A 16850-nucleotide genomic window follows, 5' to 3' on the forward strand; every position below is an offset into this window, starting at 1 on the left:
ATTATATTGTTGAAAAAATAAAATAGTTATAAACAGACTCGAAAAATAACTAAGTTGTGCGACAAACCATTTTAAAACGCATACAATTTTAAAATACTTTTGTATACAGTTAACAACTAAAATCTTTAAAGAACAAGAACTTAACAAACTATTTTTTTAATGTTTTTTTAGATCTAATAGGAGAATAGAAAGTATTTCGCACGTCAAGCAAAAAAACCTGGGTCGTGAAATATTTAAACTTCAAAGCAGCTTTTGAAGAAAAGATAAAGTCGAGGTATTTTATAATAATTATTATTCACGCCTTCTTTTCACTTTACATTCAGTAGAAAGTGAAGATTAAACATGAACATTTCAATACGAATTTGCTTAAACACATTTTTTGTTTCTGCATCAAAAAGTCCGGGCCTGGAAAGATTTCTTCTGGTAAATCTGGTCTGCTAACTAAAAGTGTTGCCCAGTGCCCACCCCTGTTTCAGAAAAAAGTCTATTTAATATATTCATATTTTTTTTTTTAACTTGACATTTTTTAAAATGGCTATTGAATTAAAGATCATTCAAACAGATAAGTTAAACTTTAAAATAACACTATGCAAAATTGTATTAAATAGCAATAAAAAACTTACTTTATTCGTTACTTAATACTTTCTCAATTATATCACAAAGTTGCTCCACATTCATTCTAAGTTGTTCTCGATCATAGTACACGAATGGCATTCTAATAAAGTTAAGTTTTTTGCCTTCTAAGGAATAACTGCCAAAAAAATATTACAATAAAATTTCTTGGTAGAATAGAGTCTAAAATGACATTGTTTGAAAGACTAAATTTGCATCATTATACATTTGTTTGTTATATATAGCAACAAAACATAACATTCAAAAATGTGTAGAACTACTAACAAAAAATAATCTAGAAACTTTTAGTTACTTTGGTCCCAAGAAAAAGTCAACATCTCCAATTTTCTTAGCTTGCTCCAAAACATATTCGCACCGCAAACTTGCAGGAAGTTTGATCCACAAAACGCAACCTCCTTGCGGAACTTCAAAGCGGAACCCGAGCTTGAAAAGTCTCTTCTTCAATATTGATGCACAAATGTCTCTCCGAGACTTGAAACGATTCGATTTAATAAAATAATGATTGAGACTGTATAACTAAAACAAACAGTTCTAACAGAATGGATATAAAAGCATTTTTGTATTAGTAAACGATACCAAAAATATTGGAAAATTTAAACTCACAGAATATTCGTCTTTCAAGTAATCAACAAGCTCTTCCATATCGCCATTTCGTATCATCATCAAAATGCAGTAGCTCATGTACCGAGACATGCCGGCGTTTGCTCTGAACAAAAACGATCGACTTGCGACATCTCGCATTATCCAATCAGGACTCTCCATCCATCCCACGTGCACAGTGCTGGTGAGTATTTTACTGAACGACCTAAGGTTATGACATTACCTGAAATTTAAATACCTAATCGTAAAAGCTTACGTATCCTGTAAAAATATACAAATTGATTTTCAGGGTTTGTACAGTCTTATCTAAATCGGTTTTCATCAGCAAAAATTTTGGTCCATCTAATTACGATTATAAACACCTTTGTAGTCGGCATCACTTTTGCTGTCATAGTAATGAAGTCGTTCGGGCGGAATGTCAAAGTTTTTCCCATCTGTTTTCTTGTAGTAGAGCAAGTTGTGGACGTCGTCGGATATCACCAGAATGTTGTGCTTTCGCGCCAGCTCAACAACTTTTTTGCATTTTTCTGCAGTGAAATTATTTTGGGTTTTTAATGTACGAAACTAATATTAACAACTATTTTGTGTTCAAACTTGGTTAATAAAAAAATATATATTGTAATGTTATTGGCATTTTCGCAGTCGGTACATTTTTTTTTATTTCGTTCTCTTCTTTCAAGCTTTATATAAATTGGACGTGAGCGCTTGTTTTTGCTGGTTAGTTGCTGTTGGCTCTAAAGTCGCTTACGTTTTAAGTTGTTGTAGCTTAGCACTAACGGCTTATTTGTTTATAAAGAGTGATGTTTTTCACTTTAGTTTTTGAGCCAAAGTAGTTTATTTGGTGTTATTTTTTAGCAGTTTCTTGTATTTTGTTTTGTCGTTTTTTAATTTGTAAATACACATCTTGTTTCTGAGACTTGATTTCTATACTAGTAGTTTAAGCGTTCTCACGAACTAACTACTTAATTAGGCTAAGTTTAAATGATAGTATAAGTTTAATTTGCGTTTGATAAATTGACTTAGCTAAGTTATATAGCTAAGTCAATTCTAAACATTAGCTTAAGTAATCATCACCAACATTGTTATAAACGCGTTAAGTCAGTTAATTGCCAGGTCCGCGTAAATTTAAGTAACAACTTCGGCTGATCGGTTCAATATAAATAAACTTTTGTATTTGCATTTACTCTACAACATAGAACGTTTTTAATTATTATTTACACTTATTACTATTTAGTAGCTTGTTTGTAATATACCTATTGTTTTTACATTTAGCAATTATTTTATATTTTCCAACCGAAATTTTTTAAAGTTCAAAACTGTAATAAAAGTTATGGGTTAGAAAGAAATCTTTTATTTAAAAGTTTGTAGAAAAAAAACTAACCAGCTGAGTAGCAAATTCCAGTAGGATTGTGATTTACCGACATAATAAATAGGGCTGCTTTGAATGGATGTTCTTTCGAAGATTCTGTTTCAGAAAGGCAACTTATTTTATTTTCTAAAACTTCTAAGTTAATTCCGTCTCTTTCTAAAGGTATGCCTTCACTTTTTGGTTTTACTGTCTTAAAAAATTATAGAAGCACTGGTTTTATACAAGTATAAAATTTTTGATAGTACGCAAAAAAGTTTAAAGCATAAGTTATTTACTTTCATATGATTTCACTAATATTAAACCAATTGTCTTAAATAACATAACAAGCAAATAATATACTAATTTTATTTTTACATCACAGAACTGCTACTAACTTGAGGAAAGTCGTTTAAAAACTTGCAAGCAAAACTGTAAGTTGGTTCTTCAACAAAAACAGTGTGGGATTCGTTGAAGAAGTGTGTGATGATGAGGTGCAGAGTCGAGAACACCCCCTCGGTAATACAAAGCTCGTCCCTGTTGTTTGATTTTATACTGGATACTTTTTGTTTTCAATATTGTGTTATGCCTTTAATTTTTACAAAAAAAAAGTAATTTTGTAACTTTTGTGTGCCTTATTTGGTCTTTGAATTTTTTCTAATATATTTTGGTTCCTTTTATGTCAGGTATAAGTTAAAAAAAAACTAAACAAAACCATTTTACACTTCTCAACTCTTATTTTTCAAAAAACAAATTGCTTATACTAATAGAAATGTTTTATAAGTCTACTATGTATTTTAAGGTAGAAATTAACTTATTAATAGGTTATAAAGCAAATAAGTTTTATCTTAAGTATGCTGAGCTAAAATTTTCCAAGCAAGTTATGGTAAGAAGCGATTCTAGTGAACATTAGCTTTCAGACTATTTATTTACACAAATCGAATTAAAGAGACACCGATAATAAAGGTTTATTAGAATCTTATTATATCATCATAAGCGATGAAATCAAATAACGAAAATACGTTATTTACGAAAAACAAACTAGAATTTTGTTTATATGCATTCACTTTCACTTATAAAACTGTTAAGTATTTGAGGTAGGTCCATATTTGAAATATCAAAGTAATTTTCTATTCTTAAGTTTTACTACACTACATTAACACTAAAACATAAACTTGTCGTTAAATAGACTTTGTTGTTAAAAATAATTTTATAAGTAAATAAAAAAATAAACACTAAAAGTGAAACACTTTTTTCGAGTATATATATAAACAAGACTTTTATGACAAACTGAATAATTTCATTACAAAACAAACAAAATCAACTCATTTTGCTATACCTCAATAGAAGTTATTAATATAAATTACCATAGAAATTTAGTTTTTACTTCTTACTTGTTCACGTGACTGTTGTAAGATCGCGTGAGGAAATGAGCAACTCCTCTTCTCACTTCATCCGCCCCCAACTCCGACCCTGCTTGGCACCTCAAAACATCCGGGTCTTCTTTCATCAAGTTTTCGGTTGATCTCTGTTTGTGTCACTTCAGCTTATTGAACAGTGATAAAATCAATCGTGTTGGCTTCTATATAAGCTAGTTTAACGATCTTTGTTTTGTTAGAAACCAATTGAAAAAAAAGCTTGTATCATTTTTAGGCATTCTTCATTAGGTGTTATTTTATTGGCAAGTCAGTATAACTATACGAAATAAAAAGTGATTAGTCGCCTTAAAAATTCTATCGATAAAAGAAAAATAATGAGTTTATATTTTCAATATTATCTGCCTTTTATTGGAAACTAAATGCTTTTTACATTTACAAAATAGTGTGTAAAGTTGCATGTAGTTTTGGTTTGTCAAGGAGTACACAAAGAATTTCAAACTCCTTAAAAACGATAAAACTCATATGGTAGATAAATCTGTTAATTTCTTTGATTTTAAACTTCTAAAGTTTTGTTTACATGTAGTTTTTTGGGTATATTTCTTTCGTTTAACGTTTGGCACCCACAGTAAAACACCTTGTGTTAATTCGACATTACAAGATAACTTGTACTATTGATAAGAGAGATTAAAACTTTGTGTCTTATTTAGGTTTTCTACTCTATATAAACAAGCTTAAAACAAATGCTTTTAGGCGAAGTAGTCTACCATTTTTAAGTAAATAAAACTGTCAAACCAACTACCATTAATGGACCGTTGTAAATAACTCAATATAAGTAAAAAAATACTAAAGCAATGCAAAAAGAAATTTTATTTCATAGGTCATCGCCTAGCTTGAAAATAATCACAAGAAATAAACTAGTCTTTATAGTTTTTATTTTTTCTAAAACAATTTTTCCAATTGATTATTTATTTTTTGTTAATTGTTACTGCTGATGTCCTAACTTTAAAAAAAGTTTATAAGGTTCTTTTACTTACTTAATAGTTAAATTTGAAACTAAGTATTTTTAGCAAGCTTCTGTGTCAACTTACTATTACATTATATTGAAGTTTTGTTTCTACTTAACATTGTATATGTGGAGTAAAGTAGTTAAAAAAACTGATAGCTTACCAAAATTTTATTTATACTAAAAATTTAATTTCTAATTTATACTTAAAGACTGTTGCATATCAAATATATTTTTCAAACGTTTTTACTATCTTCAGTAAGTTCGTGTAAAATTCATTTACTATTGTCAATTCTTGTAAAGTTCTTGCTAATATTAGTTAGAGTTTTCTAATGTTCAGGTACTATAGATGTTAAGTTAAAAAAATTATTTACAGTAAATAGATTTGGTACCAAAGAGTGTAGTTGAAGAAAAACTTACTTCTAAGTATTTTGAAACCTTCACAAGTGTAGATGGACTTGGGTATGCGGAACGAAATTCTATTTTGTTGCTTTTTCCTGAACTGTTTGAATATGCCATAGCTCTAAACACATTGTTTGTTTGACATTTGCTTACCAGTCGTAATTTTGATATTAGCAGCTTCATTATTTTATTAAAACTTTGAGTTTATTTTTGAGTTAAGTTATATATACATTTAAAGTTAGTAACGTAGGCAAAGCTAAGTGTGTAAATTTTAGTTACGCTGTAAAAACTTAAGAAAATTTTTAAATAATATCTTTGACTTTTAAAGACTTTCTAAGAAAACGAAGGTTGTCATAAAATAACTATTTGTTTTCAATAATAAAACTTTTTGGCTAACTTAAATCTTTAGAAAATTGTTTATACAGTTTTACAAAAGTTTAATTTCTTTATTTTTATATTATTTATGTCAAATATTTATGAATTTGATTTTAAGACAAGTTAAAAACAAAGTTTGGTTACCATTTTGATTTTGTAATTTAAACTAATCTTGCATTTTAAAAGGTAATGAATTCAAATATACTAAATTAAAAAAGAAATGTACTTAACTAAATATATTACTAAAAAATAAAACTTAGTTTAGCATTGTTTTTTATAGACTTAAGTATCTCACTTTATTGTTTTATCTTATTTAGTGTTAGTTTTAACTGAAGTATACACACGATACAGCTTATAAAGTTCTGTAAAAGTTGAGGGTTTTAAACTTAAAGTCTATAAAAACTTTTAAACATTTTCAAAGTGCTACTTTAATTAAGTTTTTTAATAGAGCTAACTTTAATAACATGACATGTTTTTGCTACCTTTAACAAACTGCTTATTGTGATGCAACATTCTTGTCATTTCCGCACTTCGCTATTCATATCACACGCTTGATGAATAAAGACAGATATAGCTGACGTTAGTTGAACAAACTAAATAAACTTAATAAACTGCAGAAAGCTTGCCTTGTCATTAAAATACAATGTCTAGTTGTTTAAAGTTTTACGAAAACTGTATATGTGTTTATATATAAATCACATTTAAACTTGTTTTAAAGGTTTTTGAATTTAAACATATAGCTCAATTTTTAAAACACATCCATGAAGTTATGAATTTAGTTTAAGGAGTTGTTAAGTTTTTGAAAACTTTTAATTGTCAGTATTAAAGTATTTTAATAAAAATTAAACGTAACTTTTTTCTTTTATAAGTAAAGTAAATTAATTATAATCTTTAACAACTAACACAATTGTAAAAAAAAAATTTTAATTATGAAACTTTTAATTGTTTAGTTTAAATGTACATACTTAAATTACAACTTTAAACTTTACACATTTTGTATTAACGTATGAATTAGTTAGTTTTAGATTTTATGAAAGTGTTTTAAAATCAATCAATAAATGGTAAGTTGTTATACTTAGCAGATTGCTTTTGTTTTTAAAATATTTTCATAGAAATAGGTTTTTTAAATGTGCTCTTAAAACATACAGTACAGTGCTTACTCACTTAACCAACCATATTGGGCATGTTTTTTTTTTGTAATTTTGGCCGGATAACTACAAACATTGTATTTTTTTCGAATGAACTACCTCTTAAAAATTACGCAGGGCTTAAAATTAAAAAAACAATAAAATAATCTATTTGTACAATTTTATTTTAGCACTGACGAAGTCTTTGACCGAAACTTAGTTTGCATAATAAAGTCTTGAAGGAATAAATCTATTACTTAATCTCTAGTAGTTGAGATCTCTTTATTTGTTTTCTAAAAATCAAAACATATAATAAAATAAACAATAAATATTCAGTTAGTTTACTTAATTTTGATTTATTTTAAGAAAAAAAAACATTAAAACAGACAAATAAAAAAGAAACTACACTTTAATTTAATTTAAATTGATTTAACGAAAACAAATTATGCTGTAAACAGTTTAAGTAATATCGGAACGTTTTCTTAAAAAGGAAACAATGGAGGTTTGAAAGTCTTCTCGTTTCTTAGCAGAAAACTCCTGGAATCGGACAAGTTGTGACTTGAATCAGGGAGTCAAAAACAACGCGGATTTTAAGCCTAACCAATCAAGAATGAACTTTCTTGTTCAACTGACATTTGCACAGGCATTTATTGTCACCCTGTTTTCAACTATTGTTTTGTTCTATCTGGCAATTCCGCAATTCCGCTATTCCGGTCCTTTGAAACATCAACTTAATGAAAAGGGTCTAAAGTAGGATTTCCCAAACTTTTTTCAAATGGCCCATTTTAAAGAAAGTAAAAAAGCTATGGACCCCTTCAACAAAATTATTCAAAAAACTACCATTAAAAGCACCTAAGACCTTTTTTTACATTAACTCCAGGATATCTAGTGTAAGTTTCAAACTATGACTTCGAGACTACCTTTGGCCCTTTGCTGCTCATAGATCATCTGATTATCTGTCAAAGCTCTCTAAGGGGTCACTTTAATTACGTTATTTTAGCACCTCTGTCCTAGACAAGAAGTTAAAAGGTATCCGTGGTGTGGGACTCGATAAATGGAAGGTTTGTTTGTGCACCAGGTCCTAGGACTAAACATTTTGAGCGTTTTTATTGTGTCGCATAACAAACAATCGTACTAAAGTTTGTTGCAGCCTATGTTTTAATTTCACAAATTTAGTTTTGTTAAAGTAACATGGCTTTTTTTATAGTTTTCAATTTACCACAGCTTTATAATACTTTTTTTTGTTATTAATTAAATATTTTAATTGAAAAAAGTATACATTTGCTTGTAAGCAAATGCTATAGTATAATTCTTCTGGGCTCAAACATCTGCAAATGATTTTTAAGGTATTTTTTATTTATTTTAACATTTAAAATCAGCAATTTTTCCTAAATTTTAAAACCTGATTTTGTCCAAGCATCCTCACCACCAAACAATATGCAAGGAAAACAGTATAGAGCTAAAGTCTGTTCGCATCCACACAGTGCGTTGTGTAATACTCCTTATTGAATTTTCTCTTGAACTTTCTACCTATAAAACAAGATTAAATAGATATTATAGCAACATAAGGCTTCAGGGTTGCCATCTTAAAAAAAAAAAAAACTTTGTTGAGTGCCCTTTAAAAAATCTTTAACAATTTTTAAGGGGTTATATTTCTGAAAATTCATTAAATTTTAAAACATACAAAACAACCTTGTAAGTCTAAATAATTGTTAATATAATACTTTTATTATTATGAAAATTAGCATTTCCTGATAACTTGCATAAGTTGCTTTAAAATGAAGAAAACTTATTTTTTGTAAGTTTTTAAAATTTCTGTGAAAACTAACAATTATATTTCTTTTAATAAAGTTATTTTAAAAGTACAGCTTTTAAATAAATGTGTCATTATCTGTTTTTGTTAATAATAATAAATAAACAAAACCCTTTATGACTTAACCAACAATATAGTTATATTTATAAAGTGTATTTAGTACAACTAACTCACAATTTTTCAAATAGAAAAGTATATAAAATAAGGCCACAGGGGGATTAAAACACTTTTTTTTACAAAAATTAAAATTGACTTTTATATGAAAGCTTTTATTACAAACTTTAAGCCAGTTTTTATAGAATTCAAAAATATCATTTTAAGTTAGTTAAATAATTTTTATATATTTTAAGGAAAAAGTAAACATGTACTAAACACAAAAAATTTTTTTTGGTAAGCTAATATGAGTTTAATAAAACTTTTTTTTTGTTTAAATGAAATTTTAAACTGCGCAATTTACTATCCCACACTCTATCACTTCCTGTGAGAAAGTATTTATTAAAAATTATTTACTATGAAAATTTAGGATTAAATAAGTTATAAGAAGTTTAATCAAGATTTTCAGAAAATATTTCATATGAAAAATTCTAAATATGTCTTCAGAGTTAAAAGTGTGTCTATGTTAGAAGTTTACCTGTTAATCTAGTTTTTCTTGTTTTGTAACCATTATACCTACTATATAACTAAAAACTTATTTTTTCGGAAAACTGAAAATAAATTAAATATTAATCAACAATATTAACAATATTTGCAATTTGCACCTTTCGTTGCCAGACGTTAGCTTTTATATTGTAGACCTCTTTAAATTTAGTTAAACATTTCAATGATCTTTTTTAATAACTGTTTGCCAAAAACTCGAATTTAACCAAAAATAGTAATTTAATAACTTTTGTAAATAATTTTTTTAGTTTAGTTAGACTATTTTAAAATTCAAACTACGACCGTTTTTGTTGTTGAAATGCTAAATCTTGATCAAAATTTTATGAGAAAAATATAAAAATATAAAATTAAAATTTTTTTACTAACAAATAAAATAAAAGTTTAAGTAAGCTGTAATGAAACACAAGCAGTTTTGTATTTTATATAAACTTTAAACATCTACTAATCTAAAATAAGTTAATTTATACGTAAAGGAGTGAACTAAGTTAAACACTGACCTTAATACCGTTTTATTTATATAAGTAAAATATAAATGTGATTGTTATTTTTTTATGCTTGTTTTATGGTCTTTAAACTAAAACTATTCTTATTTTTTATTCACAATTAAAAAACCAAATGAAAAACAGAAAGTGTCATAAGAAACTAAATTTATTTTGTCTAAAGTTGTTCAATAAAAAACCAAGTAAAATAAAAGAGAATCTTTATATAAACCAAGTTTTTTAATGAAATTTTGAGGGTCAGTTTATATATCGATTTTTATAAATTTATTTTTAACTTTGTCGTAGGAGTCAAAGTATATAAACTTAAACAAACATTAAGAATGCATTCAGACTTGTAAAACTTTTTAAATTGTGAACTACTACATTAAAATAAATGAATATTTGTGATTCAGAATACTATATAAAAACAAGAAGCATTTGAATATATGTATTTTGTAGTATAAAAAAGTTATTAGATACTGCAGACTTATTTTAGAAATTTAGTAAACTGGTTAATTTGAAAACAAAAAAAAAAACAATGGTTCAAAATTATAAACAAATGTTTTAAAATATCATACAACGTATAAAACCATTAATTAAGTTAAATCATTTTTAGTTTGGATTTTAAGCTTATGCTATTACATTTATGATTTTTTATAACGAACTATTTATTTACTAAAAACGTCACAAAAGGTAAATGGTTATTTGTAGTAAATTAACAGCTTGGATTCTAGTAATTGGTCTCGTTATAAGTTGTAAGAACATATTTAAAGCATTATTTGGTATAAACTACAGAAAAAACTTCTTTTAATCGTACTTTGAGTTAGTTTTTTATGTGAGTTTTAAGACATAACATAACCAATAATGAATGTAAAGAAAAACGGGTTAAATCATGACATACTATATAAAATTAAGTAGTTAATTTGATTGATTTACTTTAAACTAAACCTTTAAATATCTTTAAACTAAAACTATCTATAGCCTAAAGTTTGTTATACTAATAACAAATAAGTGGTATTTAGTTATAACATTAAGTATTTTAGTTGTTTTGCAAAAAAAAGATTTGATGTAGTTAAATTTTATGAAGACTTTGAATAGGAAATTAAAAAACTGATGCTCTTTATTGCATAGTAATAGGTTGTCTTTTAAGGTATTTCGTTATTTAAATTATTTAAATATGCTAAAAAAAATAATAACATAAATTTTAAAATAAAAAATTATAAAAGTTTTAATACTTGGACAAATGATGTATTTACAAAAGTTAAATAAATAAACTAATAACTCGTCAACTTTAAACTTTTTTTTTTTAATTATGAGCTTATTTTTCCTGTTTACTTTGCAGGCAAAAAGTTAATCATGAATGGAAATGAAGAAATACATGCAACTAAGAATGTCCAAAATCGTTCAGGTAGTTTTGTTAAGATATGGTAGATGTTTAACTTGTTAAATATGTTTTGAAATACATAAGTTAGAGTATTCATTAAAAAAAGAGGTAGCAGTTTGATTTAATGTAGTTAATTTAGCCCCGTTTTCAAATACCCCTTATAGCTAAAAAAAAACTTTTTTTTATTTTATTAGTTCATTATCTAAAAAAATTTCGCTTTTTTGCTACTTACTTTCCCCCGATAGTTAATACCATTTACTAAGAGTAAAAAATTCAACTTTACTCATTAACTTTAGAAAACGTTAACTCATTTATTTAGCCTAACATCAAATATTATTCCAGCTAAAGAAAGCGAACAACATGGTGTGGATTATGATGTTGAGAGAATTGTTGGAAGAAGAAATGACGGAGTAAGAAATGTTATTTTGTACCTCGTAAAATGGAAGGATTTTGACGAGTGAGTTAATTGTTATATAGCTTTTACATTTCTGTAAAAAATGTTTTAGTTTGTTGTAAGTCCTAGAAAATGATAAAGGTTGTATAAAAATATAATAAACAGTTTTATAAATGTTTTGGTTTCAATTACTATGGTTTACTTTAAACATCTTACTTTTTACTTTTTAAACACTAATTATGAATAATCTTAATTTAATACTGGTGATCAGTTACGTTTTATTTGGTACAACTAAATTTCACTGCTGGATAGATCTTAAGGTACAAATAAATAAACAATATTCTGAATTTATAAGTTTATAGCAATTAGTAATAATAAAAATGTAAAGTATGTTAAGACAACGGGTTGTTTTTGAGCACTTTATATTTTTTTCCAGCTAGAGACTTTTACAGTTTATTTTTTTTTGTAAATGAATTAAAAAAAATTATTATTATAAAATAAATCTAAAAACAGCTCATGTAAAAATAGTTCATGTAAAAATAGTTCAAATAAGAATATTGTTGACAATATTTTTTCATTAAAGATAAGTATATTTCTCAAAGTGGTACTTATGTAACATTCTATCACCATTTTCATATAAAGCAAAAAATTACTTTTTCATCAGGTCATATAACAGCTGGGTAGAAGAAGCAAACACTACTTGCCGCAGACTCATACGAGAATTTGAAAATGGAACAAAAATAGAAGCAGACAGAACAGTTTTAGGTTAATGCATAAAAATTAATTTAACATCAACATAACCAGAAATTTTTTTACATGTATATAAATACATGCTTTTAACTTTAAATCAGCTATTTCTCTTGTAAAACCATCAAAAATGACTTTTTAGAAGTGATTAAGAAACTACTGTATCTAGAAGTATTAGAGTTTATACATCTTAAGCAACTTGTTATAGATAAGCGGCGAAATAAAATCTTATATAAACTTTAAGTACTTGCTAATAATTCGGAACTTTGTATAATTCTGATTTTTTTTCGTGAGAACACAATTAAAAATTTGCTTAAAACATTGTTTAAATAGTTTAGATAATTAATAAAACTATACGAATTGACTGTTTATACAACAGTTTACAGCTTTATACTTAATTAACAGATTGGTGTGAATTTAATCGCCAAGTTCTTGCTGCTGAAATTAAATCGAAGAGATTGCCGTGTTCAGGTATTAGTTTTATTACTTAGTTCAAGCTTTCTCATATTGAAAGGGAGAGAAGTTAAGTCAAGGGTTTTTGTAATTCTACCTGCAGCAAATGCTACGGGATTTTTACACACACCAAAATACGTCTATGTCTAAATAATCAGGTACAAAAAGCCGCTAGAATTTCGAAAAGTTATTTGATAAATGCCTTTGAAACAAGTTTACATTTGGTAATAAAATGTGGCAAAATGGTATCACTGGTTCCATCAAATGTTTTAAAATTATATGAAACAATATTTGTACTAATATTATTTAACCAATAGAAATTGTAAAGTGCAATAAATATAAGCAAAAAAAAAAGTTTAAGTAGTTTGTTAATAATTAAATTCAATAACTAAATTAAATTTTTGTTCAAATTAAAGTGTTTTTGGAAGCACATTTGAGGTAGTAATTTAGTTTATAACTTAAAAAAAACTCAACTGCATTCCGGTAAAGCCTCGATATTTTAGATTTATCTTGTAGAGTCGGTTACTATTTAAAAAAATGTTATGTTTTTAACTAAATTAAAGATAACAGAATACTTTTCAGCTAATGAAGGACAACAAGATTGTGTGGATTATGATGTTGAGAAAATTGTTGGAAGTAGAAATGACGGAGTAAAAAATGTTATTTTATACCTCGTAAAATGGAAGGATTGTGACGAGTGAGTTAATCGTTAGATAGTTTTTATATTATTATCAAAAGTGTTTGAGTTTGTATGTGGTTTGAGTTTAATCATAAAATACATTTATAATAAAACACATTGTAAGATAAAATTATCTGATCAACTTTTAGTTTTTTATTGTTACTGTAAAACTTCAAAATATTTTGTTGTTAGTTTTTCAAAGACAATGTAAAAAATAGTTTTACAGCGGACTAAATATAAACTTTAGAATACAAATTAAACTCATCTAATATTTATTAATAATTATTTAATTAATAATAAATTATACTTTCAACAATCATTTTTTTATTAGTGTTAATGTTAAACTTAAAATCAAAATAGGTATATTTAAAAAAAACTAAACTAATGTAACATCTAATTAGTAATTAGCATAAAGTAAAGAAAAACTTTGTTTTCAGATCAGAAAACAGCTGGGTGGAAGAAGAAAACACTTCCTGTTCCAGACTTATCCGAGAATTTCAAAATGGAACAATAATAGAAACGGACAGAACAGTTTTAGGTTGGAAAATTGAAAAATTAAATTTAACATAGCAAAAGCAGATATACATCGATATAGATATTTCTTAACAACAAATTTTTGCTATTAAAACCAATGTTTTTTTATTAGAATGCTACTCATAGTAGTTCTTTAAATTTACATTCAGCTTAAGCAACATGTTGTAGATTACAGTAAACTTTCGTACTTATATAAAAATGAGTTGCTTTTAAATGCTCTGAATAAGTAAACTTGCATGTTTTAAATTATACAAAACAATTCGAAAGTAATTTTTTTTTACTTGAGTAGTATTAGCAATCAGTAGACCAGTAGAACTATTTGAGCATGAATTGAAAAAACAATTTATAATTAATTTGCAGACTTGTGTGAATTTGATCGCAAAGTTCTTGCTGCTGAAATTAAATCGAAGAGAGTGTCTTGTCCAGGTAGAATTAAGTTTTGATACAAACTTTTTAAAAATATTTATAGAACCTAGTTGCCGTTAATTGAAATTTTTAAATCTAATATAGAAAATTCTTTTGGATGTAATTTGAGACCAACAAAGCCTTTTAATAAGAATAACTAATTCTTAAAAATTTTAGCCGCTATTTTAAAGTTTTTCATAACGCTCTACATCAGGGTTTCCTAACTTTTTTTGCAAATGGACCCTATTAAAGAAATTAAAAAAGCATTGGCCCCCTTCAACAAGACTACTCATAAACTACCTTTTTTTTTGTTTTTTAATTTTCATCTGCAATTCGAGAATATCTAGTGTAAGTTTCTAAACTACTAAAGAAAACCCCTAAAACCTTTTTTTTTTCCTCTTCATCTGCAACTCAAGAATAACTAGTGTAAGTTTCAAATTATGACCTCATGGCCCCCTGTAGCTCCTTTACTGCTCATGCCCCCCCCCTCTTACCCCTTTGCTGCTCGTGGCCCCCTGAGTATCTGTCATGGCCCCCAAGGGGGCCACTTGGCCCACTTTGGGAAACCCTGCTCTACATTGATACAAGTAAAACGGTAATAAAAAACTTACGTAATAATTAATATTTTTGCTAAGATATTTGCTTAGACAAATGTCCTGAAGTTGTTATACAACAAAATTGTATCAAACAGATACACATATTCTAACCATTTCTAAAAACACTAACTTATTTTTAAATTAAAAACAACAGTAGTTATATTTATTCTGGTCTAAATAGTCAATTTTAAATGTACTTCTATTGTGTTCCATAAAAATTCATATCTTATAAATATAGAGCAATATGAATTTCCACAGACATATTATCAACTTATGAGCAAATGAAAATTCACAAAATAATGTTGTCGAAGAGAACCAAGTTAAATGAGCATCTTGAAGTATATCCCTCTCATCAAAACTTTTTAATAAACTTTTTTGAAAAAAAAGAAAAAAATTTGAGAGACTATATAAGTAATGATCTTATGAATATAACAATAAGACGAAGTGAATTCAGTAAAACAAAGGAAGAAATAATAAGTGAAACAAAAGAGTTGTTTGTAAACAAAATTGACAAAATATCTGAAGTTGTAAACCATGAATTTAAATACAAACTTAAACCTTTAGAGGATGATGATCAAGATTACCAGCTTCTAAAAACGGCTCTTACAAAAGAACAGTTACAGAATTTAAAAAATTACAAAGATGATAGAAAGATAAGAATACAGAGAGTAGTTTCAACAGATATCAGTACAAATAAAACATGCGTTTCGGAAAGCTCAAACACACTTTTACTTCATGGAACAAAAACATCAAACATAGAAGGAATTTTAAAAACAGGTTTTAAGCCTTCGACTCAGGGAAGATTTGGCCCGGGAGTTTATTTGACCGACAGTTACGATACAGCCTCTATTTATGGAAGAAATTATGAAAAAGATGGTGAAAATGCTAAACTCAATACGTGCGTACTAGTGTGCGAGGTCATTAATTCGCGAAAATTAGAAAACAAACTTGAAAAAGAGCCTGCAGTTAAAACATATGATTATTTAACAGGAAAAGAAATTACTAGGACAGAGAAAAATGCACGATTCGTCTTAGATAGTAAAAACAACATAATTGATAAAGGAACATTTTTAAATTCCGAAGATAAAAGTATAACAGTAGCTTATCAAAGTTTAGTGATTCCGTCTTACCTTATTGAAGTTCAGACATATATAAGTCTTCATACAATGGTTAAATATGTGCTATACAGTAGTTTAAGAGTAATGAGATTTTTTAGGCTTTCAAATAAAGACCGCGAAACTAAGTCAGAAAAATTTACTATTGAAAAGTTAATTGGTGAAATAAAGAAAGAACTAGTTTTAAATAAAAAAGCTGAAGTAGAACGTGTGGTAAAACATTTCTGCTTAGAAACTGATTCTGTAATTGAACAACTGGAGTTTAACTTAAATAGCCTCTTTAAAATGACAGAAAAAAACAGCTATAAACACAAAGTTAAAGTTTTACAAAGTGAAGACAAAGAATACCAGTACATTTTGAGTTTAATATTCGACGAAAAAAGTTCTTACAACCCAAAAGTTTTAAAAATATTTAAAATCAGCCCGGTGAAAGAAAGAAAACCCGTTTCAAAGAGAAGAGTGACAGAAATAAAAAGTAAAGAACTATATCTGTATGGAGTGAAAGCAGAAAAGGTCAACTCAATTCTCAAATGCTCATTTACAGTAGACAACAATTCTTTAAGCTTTAATGAAACGGCAACTATAAGTCTAAAAGATGAATGTGCTAAAGGCCATTGCTACTGTAGTGTGGACAATAAAGTGAAAGAATATTCATTTGTGTTTGTTACCAGTTCCAAGTATGTTAACAAAAAGTTGGCGAAAGGCGAAAACTTGAGTGAAGTCGAGCAGG

The 16850-nt window shown here is 27.0% G+C and overlaps 1 protein-coding gene across 2 annotated transcripts; it reads right to left on the bottom strand.

Annotated features, from left to right (window-relative positions):
* Window positions 1-1252: 1252 nt before the first annotated feature.
* Window positions 1253-5514, bottom strand: LOC145829916 (putative HTH-type transcriptional regulator YisV). Of its 2 annotated transcripts, none has more exons than XM_082937792.1 (6): window positions 5381-5514; window positions 3973-4160; window positions 2977-3115; window positions 2615-2792; window positions 1596-1760; window positions 1253-1456 (listed from the first exon to the last, which is right to left on the bottom strand). In XM_082937792.1, the coding sequence occupies exons 2-6, from the start codon at window positions 4086-4088 to the stop codon at window positions 1374-1376; spliced, it is 681 nt and encodes a 226-aa protein (XP_082793918.1). In that variant the 5' UTR covers window positions 4089-4160; window positions 5381-5514; the 3' UTR covers window positions 1253-1373. The 2 variants fall into 2 exon arrangements, with proteins under 2 accessions (XP_082793918.1, XP_082793917.1); XM_082937791.1 differs by having other exon boundaries at window positions 3973-4106; window positions 5381-5492.
* Window positions 5515-16850: the final 11336 nt, after the last annotated feature.

The sequence above is a fragment of the Thalia democratica genome, chromosome 2, assembly GCF_965202585.1.
Source record: "Thalia democratica chromosome 2, ktThaDemo2.hap1.1, whole genome shotgun sequence".
NCBI classification, from domain to species: domain Eukaryota; kingdom Metazoa; phylum Chordata; class Thaliacea; order Salpida; family Salpidae; genus Thalia; species Thalia democratica.

Bases quoted from the DNA above. Each gene is read 5' to 3' on its own strand.
- LOC145829916 (XM_082937791.1), bottom strand. From the start codon at position 5,479: ATGGCATATTCAAACAGTTCAGGAAAAAGCAACAAAATAGAATTTCGT. The intron at 1,761-2,614 runs GTTAGTTTTTTT...ATTTCACTGCAG, and splicing joins TGGAATTTGCTACTCAGCTG to AAAAATGCAAAAAAGTTGTT. The intron at 1,457-1,595 runs GTGTTTATAATC...TTTAAATTTCAG, and splicing joins AAGTGATGCCGACTACAAAG to GTAATGTCATAACCTTAGGT.